General features: G+C 42.7%; 1 protein-coding gene across 5 annotated transcripts in view; it reads left to right on the top strand.

The window, feature by feature from the left end:
* Positions 1-73: 73 nt before the first annotated feature.
* kifc3 (kinesin family member C3) overlaps positions 74-24,476 on the top strand; it is a 42,398-nt gene continuing 17,995 nt past the window's right edge. For 2 of the 5 annotated variants that reach the window (XM_069175050.1, XM_069175049.1), the window contains exons 1-2: positions 14,404-14,571; positions 22,650-22,770. In XM_069175050.1, the coding sequence (XP_069031151.1) occupies positions 22,689-22,770 (82 nt within the window). In that variant the 5' untranslated portion in view covers positions 14,404-14,571; positions 22,650-22,688. Of the gene's footprint in view, positions 128-14,401; positions 14,572-14,633; positions 14,837-22,649; positions 22,771-24,476 lie in introns of those variants that run through there. The other 3 variants (XM_069175048.1, XM_069175046.1, XM_069175047.1) reach the window with 3 other exon arrangements.

Genomic DNA, 24,476 nt, shown 5'->3' with positions numbered 1-24,476 from the left:
GAATTTACGAGGAAGCAAGCGGGGAACCGGAGGAGGAAAGAGGAGGAGAGAGGAGGAGGGAGGAGGAGGAGAGAGGAGAGAGGAGAGGAGGAGAGGAGGAGAGGAGTCGCTGCTTGGGACCGGGGAGGTAAGGCAAAGTCACCTTTTCTTTTGGGTTGCTGTTGGACTTGTCAGTCCGGTTCGGTGCTCGGTTCGGACCGCGGTTCGTTATCCTTCACGTGACCCGGCGGGGTCAGGGAGTCACAGGGTGGAGGGGTGGGTGGAGGTGGGGTGAGGGTGGAGGGGGGGGGGCTCTTTTCATTTGACCGTCCAGCAGCTTCCACCGCTTCAAAAAGCTCTTTTATCTCCTCAGCGGTTTTCATCCGGACAAAAGACCCGCGCGCGGCCTCACCTGGTCACCCACCCTCCACGTGCTCGTTGCCACGGTGACGGTGACAGGCAGGGACTGCCAGCTGTCAATACTTTAGGGGATCAATTTCGGATCAAAATGTCCCAGTTGAAAGACAAACAGTCTTCAAAACCTTCAAAAGGTCAAACTCCGAAAACAAAAGAAGGTTACAAACAATTTAAAGCCGATTTTATTTTTATGTTTTTTTATCAACCAGCTGATATTTTTACTTTAAAAGCAGCGACAAGCGTCTCCAATCATCTTATAAAATCCACAAATATGTTTATATACGTTAACTTGACTCTAACTTTTTAATTAATTAAGCAGAATTAGCTGTTTGTTCGCTAACTTGAATTTAGTGGGTTTTTTTTGGTGTTTTTTTTTTTAGCAAAATTAGCTGGTTTTTTAACTTTGTTTGGGAAAACAGGAGTCAGGAGTGACTTTAGCTAACAACACCGAGATAACTCCGACAAACTTCACTGACTTTGTATTTTATGAGAAGTTGACTGGGAGTCTTTTTTTGGAGTCGACCTCTAGCGGCCCTCGGTGGTATTGCAGCTCAAGGCGCCTCCACATCGGCTTCCCTTTTATGTTTACGCACTGATATTGGTGTCCGATCAACAACTAAAGATCGCATCGGGTCAAATCGGGGCTCCGATGAGTCAAGCTGAGGGTGATGCGTTAGAGCGCCCTCTGCTGGATGACGAGGCGAACTACTGCGCGTGTAAAGATGGTCAATTTTGCGAGTTCATCCACCGATCAATAATCAATGTGACGTAGCCGATTTGTTTCACAGCGATTGCCGGGGTCGTGATTGTTTTGGTTGAAACGAACGATCGGGTCGTTGAGGACAGACGTGTGAGAGCCTGTGGAATCAATGAAAGACGACTTGCGGTGTCAAAGTTTCACCTCGGTGTGATTTTACTTCACTTCTGAGTTCAATAAAACCGGATCAGATCAAAACGATGTTTCTGGTCCTTGAGCTGTTTGTCGAGAAGTTCTGTGTGTCGGTGGAAAACTTTCGCAGCTTTAAAAACAACTCTGTAATGACGCCAGGTGTGCTGTGAGAGCCTGTGGAATCAATGAGAGACGGATCGTGTGATTTTTTTATTTTTTTATTTTTTTTTTACTTCACTTTTGAGTAAAATAAAACCCTTTTTAAAACCGGATCAGATCCGATGAAACGTCGTTTCTGGTCCCTGAACTGTTCGTCGAGAAGTTCTGTGTGTCGGTGGAGCTTTAAAAACAACTCTGTAAAGCCAGCGAGCAGATGTGAGGCTGCTGCACTCGTAAATTTTAAAGAGCAGGCGAGCGTCTTCTCTGCAGGGTTTATCGGGTTGTTGTTTTTTTGTTTTTTTTTGAGGACCGTGGACTCGGACGTGGACTTCCTGTTCCAGCTCCGGTAACGTCGGCCGGCCTGCAGGGTGTGTCGGCTCAGACTGACCGCTGCAGCTCCTATAAATAAACCTCCTCCTCCTCCTCCTCCTCCTCCTCCTCCTCCTTCTTCTTCTTCTTCGTTGCCGTGGAGGCCAAACAGCAGCAGCAGCCACATCGCCGAGGACGTCCTCGTCACTTTTTACAGACGTGGAAGAAAAAAAAACACAAAAACATTCTCTCGGTTTTTAACTCTTTAACATCCAGTTTTCAGCTGTTGTTGCTTTTTTTTAAAAAAAGAAAATCTTCCCATTCCTTCATTTCTGACGTGATGTTCACACGTGAAGCCGTTTTCTCCTTAAATAGCTGATTTATACTTTTTATCTTCTCGGAAACAAACGTCAGAGCTGGAAAAACGAAAAATGTTCACCTAAGAAGCTAAAGTTGTTCCGTTTGTGGCGTTTCTGTTTGAAAAATAACACATTGTTTTGTTTTTTTAGCAAAATTGGCTGTTTGTTTGCTGATTGTTAACATTATTAGTTGTTTGTTAACTTTAATTTTTTAGCAAAATTAGCTTGTTTGTTTAACTGAGGGGGAAAAATATTCGCCGCAAACCACCTGATCTGCGGCGCCATGGCAACGGGGTTCTCCACCAGGAAACACGCTTGGTGTCGAAGATTTTGTTCTCCAAAACTTTCACCCAAAATCTGAAGTCCATAACGGATGTCTGTGATCTTCGGACCGTCATGTGGCGCCGCTTTAAAAACAGCCGTGATTCCTTCGGTGGAAATCGCTGCACGGCTCAGGAACACTCGGCTGTGAGCGGGCGTGTTCAAGATTTCTTCTTTCTCTGCTCCGGTTTCAGGTCCGCGGTCACGTTAGCGATTCGATTGACCCTCGTATTTATTTAGGAGATCAGAATCTGACTCCATCCGTGTCGTCGGCCGTTCGTTCGTGAAGGATTCACGGCCGATCAATCTGCTCTCGTAGCTACGATCGGGAAAATGCTATAAACCCTCGTTAGCCACCGTTAGCTGCTACTTTCTGGTGAATCCGACGAGGTTTCCGTCTAATCTGAGGAAATGAGATTTACTGCTTCGTAATCCGAGTCAGGTCCTCTGAGTTCCAGGAGTTTATTATGGGATGGACGAAGTTACATTTATTTTTTCAGCAGCTGGTTTATATGTGGAGATATAACGAACATATATTGGCGGGAAAAAAGTACCAATAATAATATCATTATTGATTTAGGGTGCTTTTGCGCTGGTGTTTCAAACACGTTACAAATTCCTCGTTAAAGTCTTAAAAATTGTTTGCAGATTGTCTGTTTTTGTTTTTGTTGTTAAACATTGAAAACTGAATATTTTTTAATTTTTTTGTAGATGATCAGTTTTCCTTATCGTTTCATTTTTCTGACATTTTATAAACACGTCAAATAATCAAAAGAAAAAAAATCTTTAGTTTTGCTGAAATCTTTTTTTGTGGGTTTTTTTTTTACACTGTGGTGCGTTTGTGGTCGTTTTTATTCCTCGTCATTTACAGACACGAGTTAAAGTAGCAGCAGCAGTTTTAAATTCGATGTTTCCGAAGTTGCATCGTGTGTTTCGAGGTTTTGATCTTTAACACCAGACGTGTTGATGAGGTGTGTTTTGTGTTTCTGCTGTTTTCACTCGTTTCGTGGACTCGATTTACTCGTCAGACGTGACTCGGACTCTTTCAGCCTGCGGGGCGGGTGTGGTGTCGAACATTTGATGTGTGTTTAAACATGATGATGATGATGATGATGATGATGTTGTTGTCGGCTTCAAACAAAAACTGAGCTCAACATGCGGCGAATGTGACGTACGAACGCTTTTTAACTGTAGAAACCACTCAAAGTGTTGTTGACCAGTTTTGTGTGTGTGTGTGTGTGTGTGTGTGTGTGTTCTTGTTCATCTATCTTTGTGAGGACCGGCAGTTAATTTCAGACATTGTGAGGACTTTATTTTTGTCTTTTAACTGAGTGCATCTGGACCAGATTTACTCCAAATCACTTCCACGTGATCTGATTGATTACAGATTTGCTCTAACTTGAGCTACGTCTTGTGGTTTTGGTTTTTTACAGAAGGATGCTTCTGTTTTTGTTTTGTTTGTTTATATTGAGCTCATTTGTTTGGAACAAATTTGCTTAAATTTTTTTTTTATTCTTCTGAAGTGAAAATTTGATCTACAGAAAATCTTATTTTCATCATGAATACATCTCACTATTGTCTTAAATTTATTGATTAAGTGTATAAAATGTTTTCTTGAATCACATGCTCAAACCTCTGAATACCTGCTATCAATCAATCAATCAATCAATCAATCAATCAATAACCTTTATTTAGGACTCTTTGATAAAACTCTCCGGTAAAAAGTCTTTGAGTCTAGTTTTGTTTAAAAGTAATAAACAGCAAAAAAATTTACTTTCATAGAAAACTGAGAAAACATTAAATATTCCTTTTTTTCCTCTTTCACAAACTTTACATGTTGTGTTTTTATTGTTGTGCAGGTTTATTAAACATCTGGCTGAAGGACGGTAGTGGAAAGAAACATCTGGCGAACACTGACACATACAAAAAAAACAAAAAACAAATTAACAAGTTCACGTCAAATAAGCTTCCACCAGATAATTTGAAATTTTTTGGGGGGTTTAAAAAATATCACTTACAACAATTAATTATCAAAAGGGTGTGTGTGTGCGTGTGTGTGTGTGTGTGTGTGTGTGTGTGTGTGTGTGCGTGTGTGTGCTGGGACTCTTGTTATGTAACGTGTGTTTGATTAAAACCAGACGGCTGCCGACGGTCTGACATGAGTCCAGTAGGGGGTGCCGTTTTCACCTGGATCTCCCATGATGCTTCAGGGTGTCTGGGAGGTTTGATTTGATTTGTTTATAAAAAATAAAAAAAAAGTAATGGAATTAATGAAGAGTGAAATTTGCTTCTTTTTGATTTTAACTGAATCCCAAATTTGTTTCATCATCTTTCATTTCAACCCTCTGAACCTCGAAGCAGTTTGTTGGTGTTTTTTGCTTCCTGTATTGCTCATTGGTCACCATGGAAACGGCAGCATCGTGGATACAATAAGGGAGAATGAAATCATGTCTGTTGGACTCATAAAATGTAATTTGTCATGTTATGTCACAAAAGATGGAATTTATATGAACAAATTTTTCCAAGTGTTCCTAGTTGGGAACACAAATGGGCGGGGCTTCCAGCTGTACATTTTGATCTGTTTCCATGTTTCCAGCCTGTAAAAAAAAAACCCTCTCTGAGGTTTAGTCATGTGACTGTTGATCTCAGACAAGTTGTTTAAGACCACCGGGGAGTCGCTGAGTTGTTTTTTTTTCAGGAGCCGTCAGAAATGTGAGAACCCAGATGATAACTTCTATATTTTGATGATGTGTTTTTAGTTTTTTTAAAGAAAACCTTCAGAGGGTTAAAAGTCTCCACGAACACTTGACTGTTTGTTTCAGTCTGTTTTCATCAGTTAAAGTTCGTCGAAGACTTTTTTAAAGAGAACAAAGAAATGTTTTCTGGAACGAAAACCAAAATGAACCTTTAACGACCGACTGGACAAAATAATAGAAACACCCTGTATGGTGCGTTTGAATTACATAACTGTGATGGCTGTGTGTTTACATACCACAAGCTTTTCATGGTGTGTGTGTGTGTGTGTGTGTGTGTGTGTGTGTGTGTGTGTGTGTGTGTGTGTGTGTGTGTGTGCACTTGTTTTAATCACATTGTGGGGACTCGCCTCCCATCACATCAAACGTCCCGACATGGTGAAAAGTTCACTGACTTTATTTATAGTTATCAAAAGGAATTTTTTTGTCTTATCTGATTGAGCTACGCTAACATTTTCCCCCGCTTCCAGTCTTTAGGCTAAGCTATGCTAACAGTTCCCCCTGCATCCAATCTTTGAGCTAAGCTAGGCTAACATTTTCCCCTGTATCCAGTTTTTGAGCTAAGCTAGGCTAACAGTTTCCTCCCTGCTTCCAGTGTTTGTGCTAAGCTAGGCTAACAGTTTCCTCCCTGCTTCCAGTGTTTGTGCTAAGCTAGGCTAACATTTTCCCCTGTATCCAGTCTTTGAGCTAAGCTAGGCTAACAGTTTCCTCCCTGCTTCCAGTGTTTGTGCTAAGCTACGCTAACAGTTCCCCCTGCTTCCAGTCTTTTGGCTAAGCTACGCTAACAGTTCCCCCTGCATCCAATCTTTGAGCTAAGCTAGGCTAACAGTTCTCCCCTGTATCCAGTCTTTGAGCTAAGCTAGGCTAACAGTTTCCTCCCTGCTTCCAGTGTTTGTGCTAAGCTACGCTAACAGTTCCCCCTGCTTCCAGTCTTTTGGCTAAGCTACGCTAACAGTTCCCCCTGCATCCAATCTTTGAGCTAAGCTAGGCTAACAGTTCTCCCCTGCTTCCAGTCTTTGTGCTAAGCTAGGCTAACAGTTTCCTCCCTGCTTCCAGTGTTTGTGCTAAGCTAGGCTAACAGTTCTCCCCTGCTTCCAGTGTTTGTGCTAGGCTAACAGTCCCCCCCCTGCTTGCAGTCTTTGTGCTAAGCTAGGCTAACAGTCCCCCCCCTGCTTCCAGTCTTTGTGTTAAGCTAGGCTAACAGTTCCCCCCTGCTTCCAGTGTTTGTGCTAAGCTAGGCTAACAGTTCTCCCCTGCTTCCAGTCTTTGTGCTAAGCTAGGCTAACAGTTCCCCCCCCCCTGCTTCCAGTGTTTGTGCTAAGCTATGCTAACAGTTCCCCCCCCCCTGCTTCCAGTGTTTGTGCTAAGCTAGGCTAACAGTCCCCCCCGCTTCCAGACTTTGTGCTAAGCTAGGCTAACAGTTCTCCCCTGCTTCCAGTCTTTGTGCTAAGCGAGGCTAACAGTCCCCCCCCTGCTTCCAGTCTTTGTGTTAAGCTAGGCTAACAGTTCCCCCCTGCTTGCAGTCTTTGTGCTAAGCTAGGCTAACAGTGTCGGGCCTCTGCATCAGACTGATTGTTTTCTTTGGGTGGAAATCCTCTAAACTCTAAATGTTTGTTTTACGCAGGAACATACAGTTTAGTTTCAGGGTTTGGAGACGAGAGCTGAACATAAACAACTCCTCCTCCACCTCTTCCTTCTGCTCCTCCTCGTCCTCCTCTTGAATCGTTTCCTTCACCGTCAGCTTTTTTTCCTTCTCCTCCTTCTTCCTGTTTTCCTCCTCAGACGGCTGATGTCACGTCGCCGACATGTTACACTGACTGTTTCCACTCGGCCGCTCTCTCCTGTAATTTCCTCCTGAAATAGCTCTGAGCTTTTAGTGTGTGTGTGTGTGTGTGTGTGTGTGTGTGTGTGTGTGTGAGTGTGTGTGTGTGTGTGTGTGTGTGTGTGTGTGTGTGTGTGTGTGTGACTGTGTGTGTGACTGTGTGACTGTGTGTGTGTGTGTGTGTGAGTGTGTGTGTGTGTGTGTGTGTGTGTATTTTGGGGAATCTGTAAATCACTGACTTCGTCCACTCTGGTGGCCAAAAAGCTGCAGAGGAAGTCCAGATACCAAAAATAAACATTCCAACTAAACAGATAAAAAGTTTCTCTGTCAGAGTTTTTCAGTCTGAATCATTATTAAACATCAGGTTTATATTTTATGACTCTTCATTTATCAATTCATTTCTTTTATTCTGAATTTCTAAGCAACTTTAACCAACAAGTGAAGTTTCTAACGGCAAGTCATCAATATCGATCGAAGACATGAATACATTTGCTTATTTTGTTTTGCACATTTCAACAAGGAAATTCAAAGTGCTTCAAATAAAACCATTAAAAGCATCAAAACATCAGGCAAAAGAAAAAAAGATATTTAAAAACAGTTAAGAACAAGTGATTAAAACATTAAATGTCCCCTCCACCTCCCCTCCTCCCCTCGGACTAAAAACTCTTTAAATAGAGGAGCACGTTAATCTGCTTTAATGCCTCTTAAGAGTCACTGACACACCTGAGACCGCCTCCATCACAATCACACGTCAACACTGCCCTCCAGAGGCGAAACACTGGAACTACACCTGTTGGTCAAAAAAAGCTGCAATGACTTCTGAGCCGTTTTATCACATGGGAAAAATATGAATGCATATTTACATGTAATTAAAGTATATATATTGTTATTTTTTCAACAGTGTTTTAAATTAGCAGCTGTATCTAATGAAGAGAAAGCTGAGTCTCATTTTATTAAGGACAACCTGCTTATTTAATCCAATTATCCAAATCAGATAATCCTGTTGCAGCATAAACTGCAGATACAAGTCAGTAGCGTCGGATCTATTAACATCTGTATGTAGGGGGCGCTAATGTACCACAACCCTTCCTCTTCTTCTTCTTCTTCTTCTTCTTCTTCTTCTTCTACGTCTTCTTCTACATCTTCTTCTTCTTCGTCTTCTTCTTTTCCTGCCGGTCTGGATAACTAAACCTCTAAAGTTTGTCGTCACATCTCGATCTTTTTTTTAAACTCTTACATTTCCCGATTAGTTCTGTTTTGGAAGATAAGAAGTTAAAGTATCCTAAAACCAAAACTCTCAATACATCGAAAAATTCAGATGAAAAATCTTTTATCGTCTCGTTCTGAAGTCTGGATCCTTTTTGCACTTTTACCACCAATTAAAATCACTTTTATTTTTAAATCTAGGACAATTTCTTTTAGCACAAAGGTTGAAGTTTTTAACCTTTTTTTTTTTTTTCTGCATCTTCATCCAGAAAATTTAATCTCTTCCACATTTTTGTTAGTTGAACACTCATCCAGGTTTAACTGATGATTTTAGTCGGACTACTTCGCTGATTCAGAGATCACAAAACGTTTTCTTTCTTTCTTCTTTTTTTTTTTTTGGCATTTACCGTGTCTTGGACTTTGTTTGCATTCATAACAAGTATAAATCTTTGGCATCAAAGTTTTAAGACGGGAAGGAAAAAAACTGAGTGAAATGTGACTCGGGGAACTTTTTAAAAACGTCTCGAGGTTTCCTTTGGGGAAACTCTTCAGTCTTCCTGGATCCTCCTCCTGACGGTATTTTACGAACCACGTGGCTGCTGTGGTTCAAAAGAGGAGCGAGTGTTTCCTGCTGAGACCCCCCCCCCCCCCTCCTCTTCCTCCTCATTAAGGTCCTGAAAGGGGTCGTTGGACTGAAAACGTCCCCCCTTTTGTTTCCAGAAACGGTCCCCCCGCTCTGTTTACTGTACACTTCGGGGACGGACCGGCGCTATAGGCAGCGAGGTCGGCGGCCAATCGGACGCCTGCAATCAGGATTCACTGGCTGTGATTCAGACTGTCAGCTCCTACTGGGTCGGGGGGGACCTGACCGGCACGTATATGTGGACCGGGAGGTCGTGGTTTCCAGGACGAGGAGCAGAAAGGTCACCCTGACCATCACTAGTTCCTCTATTTCAATCTGTCAGGACTGTTACCAAAATAAAAGCCTCTTTTGGGTATCGATCGTATCCTGATGATCAGCAGGTTCTTTCTTCACTTTATTCCACTGAACACGACTTCACGTCTTTATCGTTTCCTGTTTTTACTGAACTCCACTGCGTTTCTTTACTTTACTTTTCCTTATCGCGTTTATTTCCTGTGTTTCTGTTGTATTTCTTTACCGTTTCTTTACTGCACTCTACTGTGTTTCTACTGCATTTCTTCATTGCATTCTGCTGCATTTCTTCCCTGTATTGATTTTTGTAATTTTTTTTATTACACTGCTTTTGTACGCCACGCTGTTACGGCACTCTACTGTGTTTCTACTGCGTTTATTTCCTGTGTTTAACAGTATGTCTTCTGTATTTATTTACTGTACTTTGTCTTTATTCTGCTGCGTTTCTACTCCAAGCCGTCCTTTTACTCTTGTGGGTTTCTGCTTCATTTCCTAGTTGAACTTTACTGCATTGCTTTACTGTTTTTATTTTTTTAACAATTTCTCTATCGTATTTCTTCACAGTACTTTGTTCCTTTACTGTATTCTACTGCGTTTCTACTGCACACATCTGTTTATTTTCAGTGCATTGTCCTTTTAAAAAAATGTTTTTATACATTTCGTTTCTGCACTCCAAAATTGTTTTGTACAAATCTGCTGCAGTACAAAGTGACAGTAACAGAAGTGTGTGATTAAAAAAAGTCTTTTAAAGTTACGACTGTCCCGTCAAACTTGAATTGAACCCGACGGAGTTGGTTATTAAACACGAGTCGGTTCTCTGAGAGTCGACGAGCAGCCTGGAGAATATTTACATGGACGAACGGTGGAGTGTCGTCATGTTACGTCACCGGCGGGATGACTGAGGTCCTCCGCACAGTTTTTATCCTGCGAGCAAGAACAGATGGTCCCGGGACGGGGACGGGTGGGGGGGGGTGGAGGGCTCTCACTCTCTCTCTCGCTGTCATTTACTCAGTCGGATGGAGGTGAAGACCCGACGTGCTGCAGCTTTTTAATCCGTTTGAGACTCCGAGAGAGAAAACGCAGCGACGGGAACACTCGTCCCGCGACGCGACGCCTGTCCGACCCCAAACCTAAAAAAAAACTAACGAACTGGAAAACGCAGAAAACTGCCGTCGGGAACAAACATGGAGGAAAAGTTAACGGACTCCACGGAGGACGACCTGATTTTCACTTTTCCTGCCAGTCCGGGTAACAAAACCTCCAAAAGTTTGTCGCGTCTCGGTCTTTTTTAAAACTCTTTTAAAGATTTTTGCAACACAGTTCTGTTCTGAGATAAAAGTTCGAACTCCCAATACATCGAAAGATTCAGCTAAAAAATCTTTTATCATCTTGCTCTGAAGTCTGGATCCTTTTTTTGCGCTTTTACGATCTTTACCAACTAAAATCACTTCTATTTTTATTATAGGACAAAAATATTTTAGCACAAAGGTTGAAGTTCTAGTTTTTAACCCTTTTTTTTTTGTCTTGTGCACAGTTTTCTTAGTTGAATATTCATCGAGATTTAACTTAACTTCCCCCCCCAAATTTTTTTTTTTTACTCGGCAATAATTACTGATTTAAAAAAAGAAAGAAAGGAAAAAAAAAAGTTTTTTTTGTTTTTGTGAAATGTTTTTATTTCCTCAGTAAAAAAGTCAGATCACACCGTTTAACTCGAGACTTTTTTCTGCGTTTATCTTCACGCCCCTCTGCTGATTCGGCAGCGGTAACTTTTCAGAGGGTTAATCGGACGTGAAGCAGTTTGCAAACAGCCGAGCGAGTCTTGAGTTTCAACGAGGAAACCGAACCTGCCGGCTCTGGTTACCGGCTAGATTAACTGTAAGGAGTGACGACAACAACTACAACGACGGGACGAAGTCCAGAGGTTTTATTTTATCAGTTCTGTGGAAATGTGACGCGGACCGTTGAGACGGGAGGACAGAGGTGAAACAGGTGAGAGGATTAAACTCGGCACAGCAGCAGGATTATAACCGAGCAGATCAACGTCCCTCAGGAGCGCGTTCGGACGAGTCTAAGGATGTAAAAAGGAGACGAATCCGCGATGAAGCCGAACATCCACCCGGAACGGCCCGGAGTCTGAGCGGGGTGTTTTTTTTTTTGTTTTTTTTTCGTGGCGGTTGAACTGGACCCGTTGGACGGAGACATGTACGTCCTGTGCACCTTGGCGGTCCTGACGCTCCACAGCCTCTTCAAGAACCGCAGCGGCAGCAAAGAGTCCGGCGGGACCTCGGAGGCGCCGCGGCCGGAAGGTCGGAGACCGGAGGACCGCGGCGACATCGGCAAGTTCTCGACCGTGGCCGGGACTTCGGCCAAGATTGCGGATCGCAGAGGCGGAAAGAAGCGGCGGCAAACCGCCGTTCGTCAACTCCCCGATGGCGGGAAGCGAGTCCAGGTGAGGAAGACGGTGGTCGGATTTTAGGGCCGATTGGTCTTTCTAACCCCGCCCCCTTTTTAAAAGTGAATCCCCCGGGGTTGACTTCATGACTTGATAAACCACCTTCTGCGTGACCGCTTTACGTTTTGTTAATCTCAGTTTAAGCAAGATAACGGAACGATATTCTGGGTTTGTTGAACCTGCCTCCGATGTTGTCTCGTCCTCGTATTAGAGACGAACCCACGAAATAATTGAGTCTCGTACCTCTGTGACAGCGATAGCCAAAAACCGTTATGTTTTCGGGTTGTCCGTCCATATCTACGTACTCATTTTTGTCAACGTGACATTTCAGGAAAGCTTTTCAAAAAATTCCTTCAAATTTGGCACAAACGTTCACTTGGACTCAGTCGTGAACGAATAACGTTTTGGTTCCTCGAAGGTCAAGGGACGCTGTGTCCTCATGTCCATCATGTCCCATGAATGCGTCATCTCGTGAACACCTTGAGTAGAATTTCTTCAAATTTGGCACAAATGTTTTCTTGGGACTGAAAAGATGTTGGTGGTCAAAGGTCGCTGACGACCTGAAGTTCGTCCCGTCGGTCTGTCCCGTTGGTCTGTCCCGTGCTCGTGAACGCCTCGAGGGGAATTACTCAACATTTGGCACAAACTTTCCTTTGGACTGAAGGAAAAACAGAGAAAACTCAAATTGTGAAAGGTCCAGGTCTCATTTATACGCATGTCTGTCCCGTTCTTGTCCATGCGAGATCTCAGGAAAGCTTTCAAATAGTTTCTTCAGATTTTGGCACAAATGGCCACTCGGACTCGACGATGAACTGTTTTGGTTGTCAAAGGTCACCGAGACTTCGACAGTTCTTGTTGACGTAGCATCTGAGAAAACACCTGGAGGGAATTTCTTCAAAATTTGGCACAAATGTTTTCTTGGACTCAACGATGAACTCGTTTAGATTTTAAGTGGTCAAAGGTCATCGTGACCTCACATCCTTCCCATCAGTCTGTCCCATTAATCTAATATCTCATGAAGGCCTTTGGGGGGAGTCCTTTTCAAATTTGGTTCCAAAATTTCATTCGGAGCGAAGGAAGAACTGAAAAGATTTGTGGTCAAAGGTCAAAGGTCACGGTTACCTCATGCCGTACTGTTAAAGATGTTCTATGCCACGTTTTTTATTCACACACGTTTGTAGCTTCTTTCCGGCAACATCCATATTTAAAAGCAATAGTCTGCTGTCATGGTAAAAAATGTGTGCTCAACCAGAATCAGGACCACGAAGCGGTGATTCTGGTTTTCTCCTTAATTGGTTTTGGGTTGTTGTGATTTATAACAAGATTTATAAACTCCTGTTTATGAAGCCGTTGGCCTTCAGATGTTTCCCTACAGAAGGTCAGGAGTCGAGCTGTTGTTGCAGATGTTCTTAAATTTGCTGCTTTTGACCAGATGTTGAGGTTTTTTTTCTCCTCAGAAACATCCTCATCAGAACTGTGACTCAGGTTTTCTGGTTCCAGCAGCTCCTGTTTTTTGTTTTTTTCAGATTGAATCATGTTAAATCAGATTTTTCTGCTTCTCACATGACTGTGAAACATCCAAATCACGTGATGTGAAAATCAGAAAGTCCTCTGACTGCTTACGTGGAAACGGTGACCTGGGTCGAGTCTGTCAGTTACGCAACCACAGATTCATCATCATCATCATCATCATCATCTGATGATGTTAATCTGTCCGCTGAGCTCTGACAGGAGGACGCTTCTCCTGCAGGACAGTTCACTGATATGGTTTTATCATTTTGAGTTTGTGCCTCTATCTCCATTTTGTTTACATTTACAAGCTCAGAAATGAAAGAATTTTACAAATATCATGCACTGAAAATGATCCAAAAATTTTTTGTTTTTGTATTTACAAAGAGAATAACAACAACAACGATAATAATAAAATTGTTTGTATTTTTTTTTTAGCCGATTGAGGATAATCGGCTGCTTTAAAGGTGCAAAAATTTTGTTTCAAGTTTTATGTTTGTGAAACTCAACAGGGAAAATTTTAGATTTTAAACCTATAAATTGCTTATTAAAACCTATAATTATGTGGTTGAGTTTGCAAAAACTTTGAAGTAAAGTGTTATTTATAAATATGTTCATTTCCAAATTTCTGAAAACATTTTCTTAAAAGTACTGAATTTTTTTTGTCATTTAAAATTATTTTTTTTAAGTCTTTGGAAATATTTCCATTAAAAACCACTGAAAAACTGCCAAAAATAGCACCAAATAAAAAAAAAATCCTTTCAGCTTTGCTTTGTTTTTATTCTTTTGTCCCCCAAACCTGCTCACAAACACAAACTTTGAGCATTTTTTGAGTAGGAAGAGAAAAAAAAAACTAACAAAATATCTTAAAGGACATTTAATAGAGTCCAGAGTCGTAATGAAAACACAAAACTAGATTAACAGGAGACTTTAACTAGACTGATCTTTAAACCACCTTTAAAAGAACCTAAAACCTCCCCCTCCAAAAGACTCCACCCTAAAATTTTAATAATTTACATGATGGGGACTCGATAGAAGTCTAGTCTCCTTAATGTGACTGTGTAACTATGCGAGTCCCCACAACGTCAGTAATACAAATACGTATACACACACACACTGGGTGTTGGATATTTTGGGGGAGGGATGAAGGGGGGGGGGGCAGCAGCTCCTTACGCTTCAGTTGAGGCTGAAATATTTATCCGTAGTCGGGATGGAGGGGGGAGGGGCTACAGGGGGTGTGATGCTGCTGTGCTGTTGCTAGGGAAACAGAGAGAGGAAGCAGCGTGTGTGCGTGCTCTCTCTCTGTCTGTGTGTGTGTGTGTGTGTGTGTGTGTGTGTGTGTTAAAGGGGGGGGGGTCGTCTGGTGGCGGTGACACCGATCGTGCTGCTGTGTGTCGGCTGCGGAGGTTTTTTTAGGGGACGATGCGGCGATGATGTGGACGACGAGGCCGCAGGGAGGGAGGTAAGGAAAAGGAAAAAGAGGGAGGGATGGAGGGAGGATGGAGGGAGGATGGAGGGATGGAGAGGCTGCAGGGAGGAGGCAGACATGTTGAATTCACCAGCCACAGATGGAAGTCGTCTCGTAACCTGATGCAGAGCAGGAGGGTGTCGCGTTTCCACCGGTGACCTGAATACGAAGCCGGCGGCCGTGACAAAAGCTTCCTCTTTTTATTTAGCCTCGTTTCCCCCGCGTGGATTCTCCCGATCATCCTCCTCCCTTTTGTCCGGTAACGTTTTCACTTTATTTTTTTATTTATTTATTTTTTTCCTCTCCATCTATTTCTGTCTGTGTTTCATCGCCGTGTATCTGGCACCTCGTGTGTCTTTGCCAGCAGGTGGAGGCGGAGCCGCCGCCCTCAGGTATTTATTTTTATATCCCCGAATGACTGAAGTAAATGAGTCTCCAGCAGTTTGGGTAAAAAAAAAGGAGGTCAAAATGTTGTGATGCTTCAAAATGATTATTAATTATTAATCTGCTAATTTACACAAAAAAAAGATCAGAGTTACAGGAGTCATAAACACATCGGATGAAAGCGTTTTTAAAATCTCAAAAGGATTAAAAAAAAAAAAAAAAAAAATGACTCCAGGACTTAAATTCTGCTTCGTTGGCTTTTAGATCTAAAATGTATTTTATCCAGATTTTTTTTCTTCTTGTTTCTAGAGAACGTTGTACAGAGAACAACGGGTATATTTTCTATTAGTGTCGCTATCGTCAACATTTAATCTATAAAATCTTCCCCAAAATGATCAACAACATGCTGCTGAGCTGATGTTTTGTTTTCTTCCACAAAAAAGTCCAAAAACCTTTAAATATTCAATTATCATCAAATGCAACAAAGAAAAGCAGCAAAATTTATCTTGAGTGCAAAAAAAAAAAATTGCTGAAACTAATCAGTTAAATTCTTTCAGCTTTATTCCCATTTTTTTGTGTTTGTAAACATCATATCTTTGATACCTGAGTCAGCACTTTTTCCTGCTTCAGAGAAACATGAATCTTCCATTCGGAGTCCTTTAAAAAAAAGAAAAGCAGGATCCTGTTGCGTGTAAACATCTGATCCAGGTTTACCTGCACAGGTGTGAAGAACATGATGACATCATCATGACAGCGTTGGTCTGCGGTTCAGATCGGAGGAGACAAAAAAAAAAGCGTGAATGACTTTTTCCATGTTGGTGAAGGGACGTAAACGGAAACCAGGAAAATTTGGTAGTCGGCGCCAGAACTTCTGAAATTCAACGAGAAGAAAAAAAAAACCAAATCGAATAAATGTATTTCAACGTAAATTTGTATTTTTAAAACAAAAAAATTTACAGAAAACGGTTAGCTGCTACGTCACCCTGAACAACTATCGTTAGCCGCTGCTTTGGACTAAATGAATAAAGTTAGCCGCTACTTTTGTCTAAAAAAATAACGTTAGCCGTTACGTTGACCTAAACTAATAATGCTAGCTGCTACGTTAGCCTAAACAAGTAACGTTAACCATTACGTTGACCGAAACGAACAACGCTACCGAGTAACGCTAGCCGTCACGTTGGCCTAAACAAGTAACGTTAGCTGCTACGATGGTCTAAATGAATAATGCTAGCTGCTACGTTGGCCTAAATTAATAATGCTAGCTGCTACGATGGCCTAAGCAAATAACGTTGTAGACGTGACCACTGACAACACGTTAACGTAAATTTAATCACTGAAACTCTGATATTGGTTCCTTGTTCATTTCCTGATGTTCGTGGGGACGAACAGAACCAGATTCTGATGAAAACCTGGATACAACAACCGGAACCATCAGGTTCACGTGAAACACACGAACGTTAAACACGAACGTGAAACGCACGAACGTTAAACGCACGAACGTTAAACACGAACGTGAAACGCACGAACGTTAAACGCACGAACGTTAAACGCACGAACGTGAAACGCACGAACGTGAAACGCATGAACGTGAAACACGAACGTTAAACGCACGAACGTGAGAAACACGAACGTGAGACAAACGAACGTGAAACACGAACGTGAAACGCACGAACGTGAAACACGAACGTTAAACGCACGAACGTGAGAAACACGAACGTGAAACAAACGAACATGAAACACACGAACGTTAAACACACGAACGTGAAACACACGAACGTGAAACACGAATGTTAAACGCACGAACGTGAGAAACACGAACGTGAAACACACGAACGTGAAACACACGAACGTTAAACACACGAACGTGAGAAACACGAACGTTAAACGCACGAACGTGAGAAACACGAACGTGAGAAACACGAACGTGAGACAAACGAACATGAAACACACGAACGTTAAACACACGAACGTGAAACACGAACGTGAAACACACGAACGTTAAACACACGAACGTGAAACACACGAACGTGAAACACGAACGTGAAACACACGAACGTGAAACACACGAACGTGAAACACACGAACGTGAAACACACGAATGTTAAACGCACGAACGTTAAACACGAACGTTAAACACACGAACGTGAAACACACGAACGTGAAACACACGAACGTGAGAAACACGAACGTGAGACAAACGAACGTGAAACACACGAACGTGAGAAACACGAACGTGAAACACACGAACGTGAAACACACGAACGTGAGAAACACGAACGTGAGACAAACGAACGTGAAACACACGAACGTGAAACACGAACGTGAAACACGAACGTGAAACGCACGAACGTTAAACGCACGAACGTGAAACACGAACGTTAAACACACGAACGTTAAACACACGAACGTGAAACACGAACGTGAAACACACGAACGTGAGAAACACGAACGTGAGACAAACGAACGTGAAACACACGAACGTTAAACGCACGAACGTTAAACGCACGAACGTGAAACGCACGAACGTTAAACACACGAACGTGAAACACGAACGTTAAACACACGAACGTTAAACACACGAACGTGAAACACGAACGTGAAACACACGAACGTGAAACACACGAACGTGAGAAACACGAACGTGAGACAAACGAACGTGAAACACACGAACGTTAAACACACGAACGTGAAACACGAACGTTAAACACACGAACGTGAGACAAACGAACGTGAAACACACGAACGTGAAACACGAACGTTAAACACACGAACGTGAGACAAACAAACGTGAAACACACGAACGTTAAACACACGAACGTGAAACACACGAACGTTAAACACACGAACGTGAAACACGAACGTGAAACACGAACGTGAAACGCACGAACGTTAAACACACGAACGTGAAACACGAACGTGAGAAACACGAACGTGAGACACACGAACGTGAAACACACGAACGTGAAACACGAACGTTAAACACACGAACGTGAAACACGAACGTTAAACACACGAACGTGAGACAAACGAACGTGAAACACGAACGTGAAACACGAACGTTAAACACACGAACGTGAAACACACGAACGTGAAACAAACGAACGTGAAACACGAACGTGAAACACGAACGTTAAACACACGAACGTTAAACACACGAACGTTAAACACACGAACGTGAGACAAACGAACGTGAAACACACGAACGTTAAACACACGAACGTGAAACACACGAACGTGAGAAACACGAACGTGAAACAAACGAACGTGAAACACGAACGTGAAACACGAACGTTAAACACACGAACGTGAAACAAACGAACGTGAAACAAACGAACGTGAAACACGAACGTTAAACACACGAACAAAGACGACTCGACTCCAATCAGCTGCTTTTTTTTTCTCCTGAAAAACTAAATCTACCTTTTAGTGTAGAATACGTGTTTGTTGGGGAGTCGTAGTAGAAGAAGATGATGATGAGGAGGAAGAGGGAGGAGGAGGAGGAGGAGGAGGAGGAGGAGGAAGAGGGTTTTGACTCTGAGCACATGGAGGAAAGAAAAAACCACAAAGAGAAGATTTGACCCAGTTTTGTAGGAGGAGGATCTGAAGTGTCTCCGGGAGGTGAAACGCAGCAGAGACGTTGGTGTTGATGGGAGTTATTCTGGGAAATAATCCACCAAACCGTCTTCATATAAAATAATAATAATATCACCGCATGATTGTTTACAGCTCGGCGTGTTGTGACTCGACTCCTCGGTGGGAAAATAATCTCAGATTTGTAGAATTAGAAATGATACAAATTGTAATTCAGAAGTTACATTAGAAAAACATCGATTTAAAAAAACAGTGGGAACAACAAATAGAACAAAATATAACCGATAAAACAGTTAAATTAAAAAAAGGAAAAAAAAATATTGTACTGATGATGAAACCGTTTCTGTTTAAATTGTATTTGTTTGACATTTTGTTATAATTGGCGGATTTACCTCCTGGATAATTACTGAAACGGAAGAAAACGTAAAAATGTGAGGATTCTCAGGCAACTTCTGAACTGTCTTTATTTATTTTTTTTCTTGTTTTTAGTTTTAAAACTGATTTATTTTTGTTTATTTGCTTCCTGTTTTTGTTCCAGGTCTGTTACAGGCCCGCAATTTTAATATGAAAAATACTCGTCTTGAAATATTTGAGCTCCACCTCCGTGTCGTGATAATCCCATTTGAAAGGAGACACACAGCAATAGCAGCTGGTGACCACAGGGGGGCGTCACGTGACTTCTACGGGAATTAATGCGTTGTTAAGGTTTTATGAGCATCAACTTTAGACTTCTTAGGTGGAAAACCAACAAACGAGGTCGATCAATCGAACTCGAACCAATACATTTTACTCTCACCTGCTGTGTGTGTGTGTTCTTGTTTTACTGGCATTGCGGGGACTCGTTGACGTTTTCGGTGGAAACCGGCAAACGAGGTTGATCAATCAAAAGTGTAATCAATCCTGTGTGTGTGTGTGTGTAAAACAATACTTGTTTTACTATCATTGTGGGGACTCGACTGCTTTCCAAGGACAAAAGTCTGCACGCTGTAAATCATTTAACTTAGTTAGGTTAGACTAAGGTTTGGTTTGTGGGTGTGTCAGTGTGTGTGTTTACTTGTTTTACTCACGTTGTGGGGACTCCTTTCTGGGGACAACAGGACGTAAATCATTAATTTTGAAGGTGGCGACATAATAAGGTTAGACCGTGTGTGTGTGTGTGTGTGTGTTGACAACAGACAGTGTGACAGGTGAACTTGAGCTCTGCATCGTGGACAGTCTGCAGGGAGAAATGTGTCAGTGGCTGTCAACACTAATAATGCTTTCATACAGTGTGTGTGTGTGTGTGTGTGTGTATTAGCATCTTACTGCATCCTTAAAGCTCTAATCTGCACTTTCACAATGCTGTGTGTGTGTGTGTGTGTGTGTGTGTGTGTGTGTGTGTGTGTGTGTGTGTGTGTGTAATTCCTTCTTATCCCAGAGGTTTTAAATATCAAAGGAATGTTGTGAGAATAAATCATCCGTTGTGCACTTTAAGAAACAGCGATAGACGCCACGGTAACGAGGGTTCTGTTTCTAGGCAACGGTGAACATCCATCAGGAAACCGTTTTGGGTCATTTCGGCAAAAACTGCTGCCGGAAAAGCCACGAGGTTCAGAAATGGAGGCTGTGGTTGACAGAACCGCCACAAAGACACACAACCACCACAAAGACACACACAACCACCACAAAGACACACACAACCACCACAAAGACACACACAACCACCACACAGACACACAACCACCACACAGACACACAACTACCACAAAGACACACACAACCACCACACAGACACACAACCACCACACAGACACACAACTACCACAAAGACACACACAACCACCACAAAGACACACACAACCACCACAAAGACACACACAACCACCACACAGACACACAACCACCACACAGACACACAACTACCACAAAGACACACACAACCACCACAAAGACACACACAACCACCACAAAGACACACAACCACCACAAAGACACACACAACCACCACAAAGACACACACAACCACCACACAGACACACAACCACCACACAGACACACAACCACCACACAGACACACAACCACCACACAGACACACAACCACCACAAAGACACACACAACCACCACAAAGACACACAACCACCACAAAGACACACAACCACCACAAAGACACACACAACCACCACAAAGACACACAACCACCACAAAGACACACAACCACCACAAAGACACACACAACCACCACAAAGACACACAACCACCACAAAGACACACACAACCACCACAAAGACACACACAACCACCACAAAGACACACACAACCACCACAAAGACACACACAACCACCACAAAGACACACACAACCACCACAAAGACACACAACCACCACAAAGACACACAACCACCACAAAGACACACACAACCACCACAAAGACACACAACCACCACAAAGACACACACAACCACCACAAAGACACACACAACCACCACAAAGACACACACAACCACCACACTTTCTCCAAGTTAAATGTTGAGGTTCATCAACGGGGTGTTTTATTTTTGGACTTGTTCGACTTTTCTAAACCTTTTCACGAGCTGCTGATGAAACGTTGCTCCGCCCACCTGAGCGCTGTTATCGGTGACGGCGTTTGTTTCCAACCTTGTGGACTCGAGCCCGTCGCTCATTAACCGCCTCGCCGGTCAGTCGAGGGTTAACGGAGCATCTGCTCGCAGGATTAACAGATTACATTCAGACTCTCGGGTCGTCCTCACTAGAAAGCTTCGGCCGCTCTGGGATCAGGTGACCCCGGCGGCGTCGATGGGGTGAGTCGGGGGACCGGAGCGGCGACGGAGGCAGCGATATGCTGGGTTTGGTGGGAACGCTGCTCAACAGGAACCGGCTGGACCGACAGCGCGGCGTCCGTCCTGCGGACAGAAAAACTGGCGGTCGACGGGTAAGACGGTGGAAAAGCTTCTCAAGAGATGTTTGCTGACGCCTGATTGGTTGGATTCGTAGCAGGAGACCGTCGGAGTCCAGAACTTTGGGATGCACTTTTTATTTCAAGCAATTTGACCAAGTTGGCATTCGATACCCGTTAAAAATGTGTTTTTGTGTTAAATTAGCAGCTACGACGTGCAGGTTGTAGCTTTAGCCTCAAAAGGCTCGCTGAACTTGACCGACTCACCTTTTCGCGAGGTGACTGTATTCAGGCTAATTCAATTTCCGCGCTTGTATCCGAAATGTTTGCCAGTGACAGACGGTGATGGACAGATGGGTCGTCCAATCAGCTGCCAAGTAGAAGAACGCTGTTTCCAAGGATGACTTTCGTGGTTAATGACTGAATATTAAAAGTGGGCGAAGCTTTCGGGACTGAAAAATTAAGGTTGTGCTGAAGTGTTTTAAGCTGCAATGCCACCGATGGCCATTAGGGGTCGGCTCCAAAAAGCCTCCATAGACTCCCATTCAACTTCTCTCATCAAATACAGTCAATATATTTTTTCCACTAAAGTTGCTCCTCCTTATTGGTTTTCTGGAGGTCCATCTGAAAATAAGATTCAGAAATAGCTGTTTGATTGACAGGCCTGTGGTGCAATCAGGTTACAGCTATTGGTGGGCGGGACGTAGTATCGTCAGGTTTCCGAGCAGATGGCGTCAGATCCACCGCTGGCTCCTCCCCCAGCTCGTCCAAAGATGGTCACTTCTGGCTCATAAATAGCAAAGATGGCGACGGCCAAAATCCGAACTGGAGGCGTCATTAACGTCCGTTCACGAACCGACAGGTGACGGCACGGTTGGTTGGACTGCGCCACCATCAGGCAGACAGGGGAAACAATATTAGCGAAAAGTAAAATCACTTATTTCATACACACAATGCTTTTTTTACTTGTACTTTAATTTTTTTGGGGGGGAGGGGCTTATTTGTTGACATGGGCGTGAGGGTGTAGGGAGGGGAGGGGCTTATGACCTCTGCTTCAACAGCCAGCCACACGGGGGAGCCGTTGTACCGCCGTCTTTAATACAGTCTGATTTTTTTTTTTGTGTTTGACCTTTAACCAGCAGGTTCAAGGTCATGTTATCTTCACGTTTTTTAACTCCCCTCTTGTCTCTGTGTTTTTCCAGCCGGTCCAGCGGTCCAGCGCTCTGCTCAGCCCGGCGGTCATGTTCGGCACAAGAAAGACCTGGGACCTTGGCCACGCCCCCTGCCTGCAGGAGCTCTGGAAGAAAGACATCTCATTGGACGGTAAGTGTGTGTGTGTGTGTGTGTGTGTGTGTGTGTGTGTGTGTGTGTGTGTGTGTGTGTGTGTGTGTGTGTGTGTGTGTGTGTGTGTGTGTGCGTGCGTGCGTGTGTGCGCGCGCGAGTGACGCCTGCTGCAAAGGGAGGGGAGGAAGGGGAGCAGCAGCAGGAGAAGAAGGAGGGGGAGGAGGAGGCTTTAAAACAGGAAAAAAAAAAAAACAGCAGCGTGGCTGCATTTTTGCTCCTGACAGCAGAGTGAGTGTGGAGGAGGAGAGGTGAGTCACACCTGTCGGTATGAATGGAGCTCGACGGCGAGACGAAACCTGAGACGGTCAGACGGCCGAACAGGTGAGCTGAAAATATCAAATATCACATTTAGTGGGGTCTTTTTGTTTTGCCGAGTCGTCCTCATCTGGTCAGTTTTTGTACCGTCGGCGTCCCGAGAGAGAAAAATGAGATCAGGTGAACAAACACTGCAGCTTTTGTCAGGTAGAAGAACAGGAGAGTTTCTACTGGACTCATTTTAACTTGCAGCGTTTACTAAAGTTCAAGGTTTTAAAGTTGAGGTTTAGTTGATTGTAAAATCAATTAAATATGCAAATATTTTGATAAGAAAGGAAAAAAAAAACCTCATTAATCGTGACGTCTTTTTTTTGTCTCTGAAACTTCGCAGAGATTTTTTTTTTTTTTATTGTGACCGGAAGAAAATCTGGTTTCCTGACGTGAGCTGAAGTTTTTATTTTCCCTGTTTACATTAAGATTTTAATTCTCATGTTAAATCCCTCCTTAAAAAAACACGAGTTTGCACTTTCTAAAGCCGCCTCGGCGCTCCAGTTTCACTGCTGCGAAAATGGCATGAAAGAGTTTTTACAAACCTGTTTCATTCTTTGAATTCATTCAAATTAATTGAATGGAGATACTGAAACCAAAACAAATGTAGGTTCATAAATAACTTCAATGAATATTAATGTTCTCGTTAGAAAGTTAAACTATCAGATGTTCACGTCGGAGAAACTTAAACGAGTGAATTTTGGGCTTTTTTTTTTTTTTTTGCTTAAAAAGAAAAAAAGCCTCTTTTCCACCACAGCTCGTCGAATCTTTTTAGTTTCAGGGACTAATATTTTCTGTATTTATGTCCTTCAGCTGCATATACGTCTATTTGTGATGGTTTCTGTGTATGTTCGTTGATAAGCAAGTTAAAATTCCTTTTACGTGTAATTACACCTGATCAAGAAGGCAGATTTTTGACTGTAATGTTGTGATTTTTTTTCCAGTGAATTTAAAAGGTTTTCTCTTATTTATGTTTCCACGGTGAATTTTTGTCTATTTTTTTTTGTCTTTTTTTTTTAGCCCCTGTGAAGGTTTGACGAATATTTCTGCTGGCGTGACAAAAAGCGACAGATGATGATGATGATAATTTTTTATTATTTAATGTCGACCATGTCGTTGCAGATTTCTTGTATAAAAGCTTTAATAATAAGACTTTGTCGTCCGTCCGTCTATCAGAGAAGAAACCTGAAGAAATGTTTTTTGCATTTGACGGTTTTAAAAAATGAAAAAAGGTCATTTGTAAAATGCAGTTTTTTAACCACCAAATTTCCTCAAACGGAAGTAAATTCAGATTCCTCCGGTAGAAACTCAGTTTACTTTATTTTGAAGTCTTTAATGAAGATCTTTTGGCTTTTGGAAAAATCTGACGTGAGTCTTTAGTT

The sequence above is a fragment of the Embiotoca jacksoni genome, unplaced genomic scaffold (assembly GCF_022577435.1).
Source record: "Embiotoca jacksoni isolate LCO1_2020_lvr unplaced genomic scaffold, fEmbJac1.0.p SCAF_64, whole genome shotgun sequence".
NCBI classification, from domain to species: Eukaryota; Metazoa; Chordata; class Actinopteri; family Embiotocidae; genus Embiotoca; species Embiotoca jacksoni.
The sequence above is the reverse complement of the archived record's forward strand: the minus strand, read 5'-3'. Positions and strand labels throughout refer to the sequence as shown.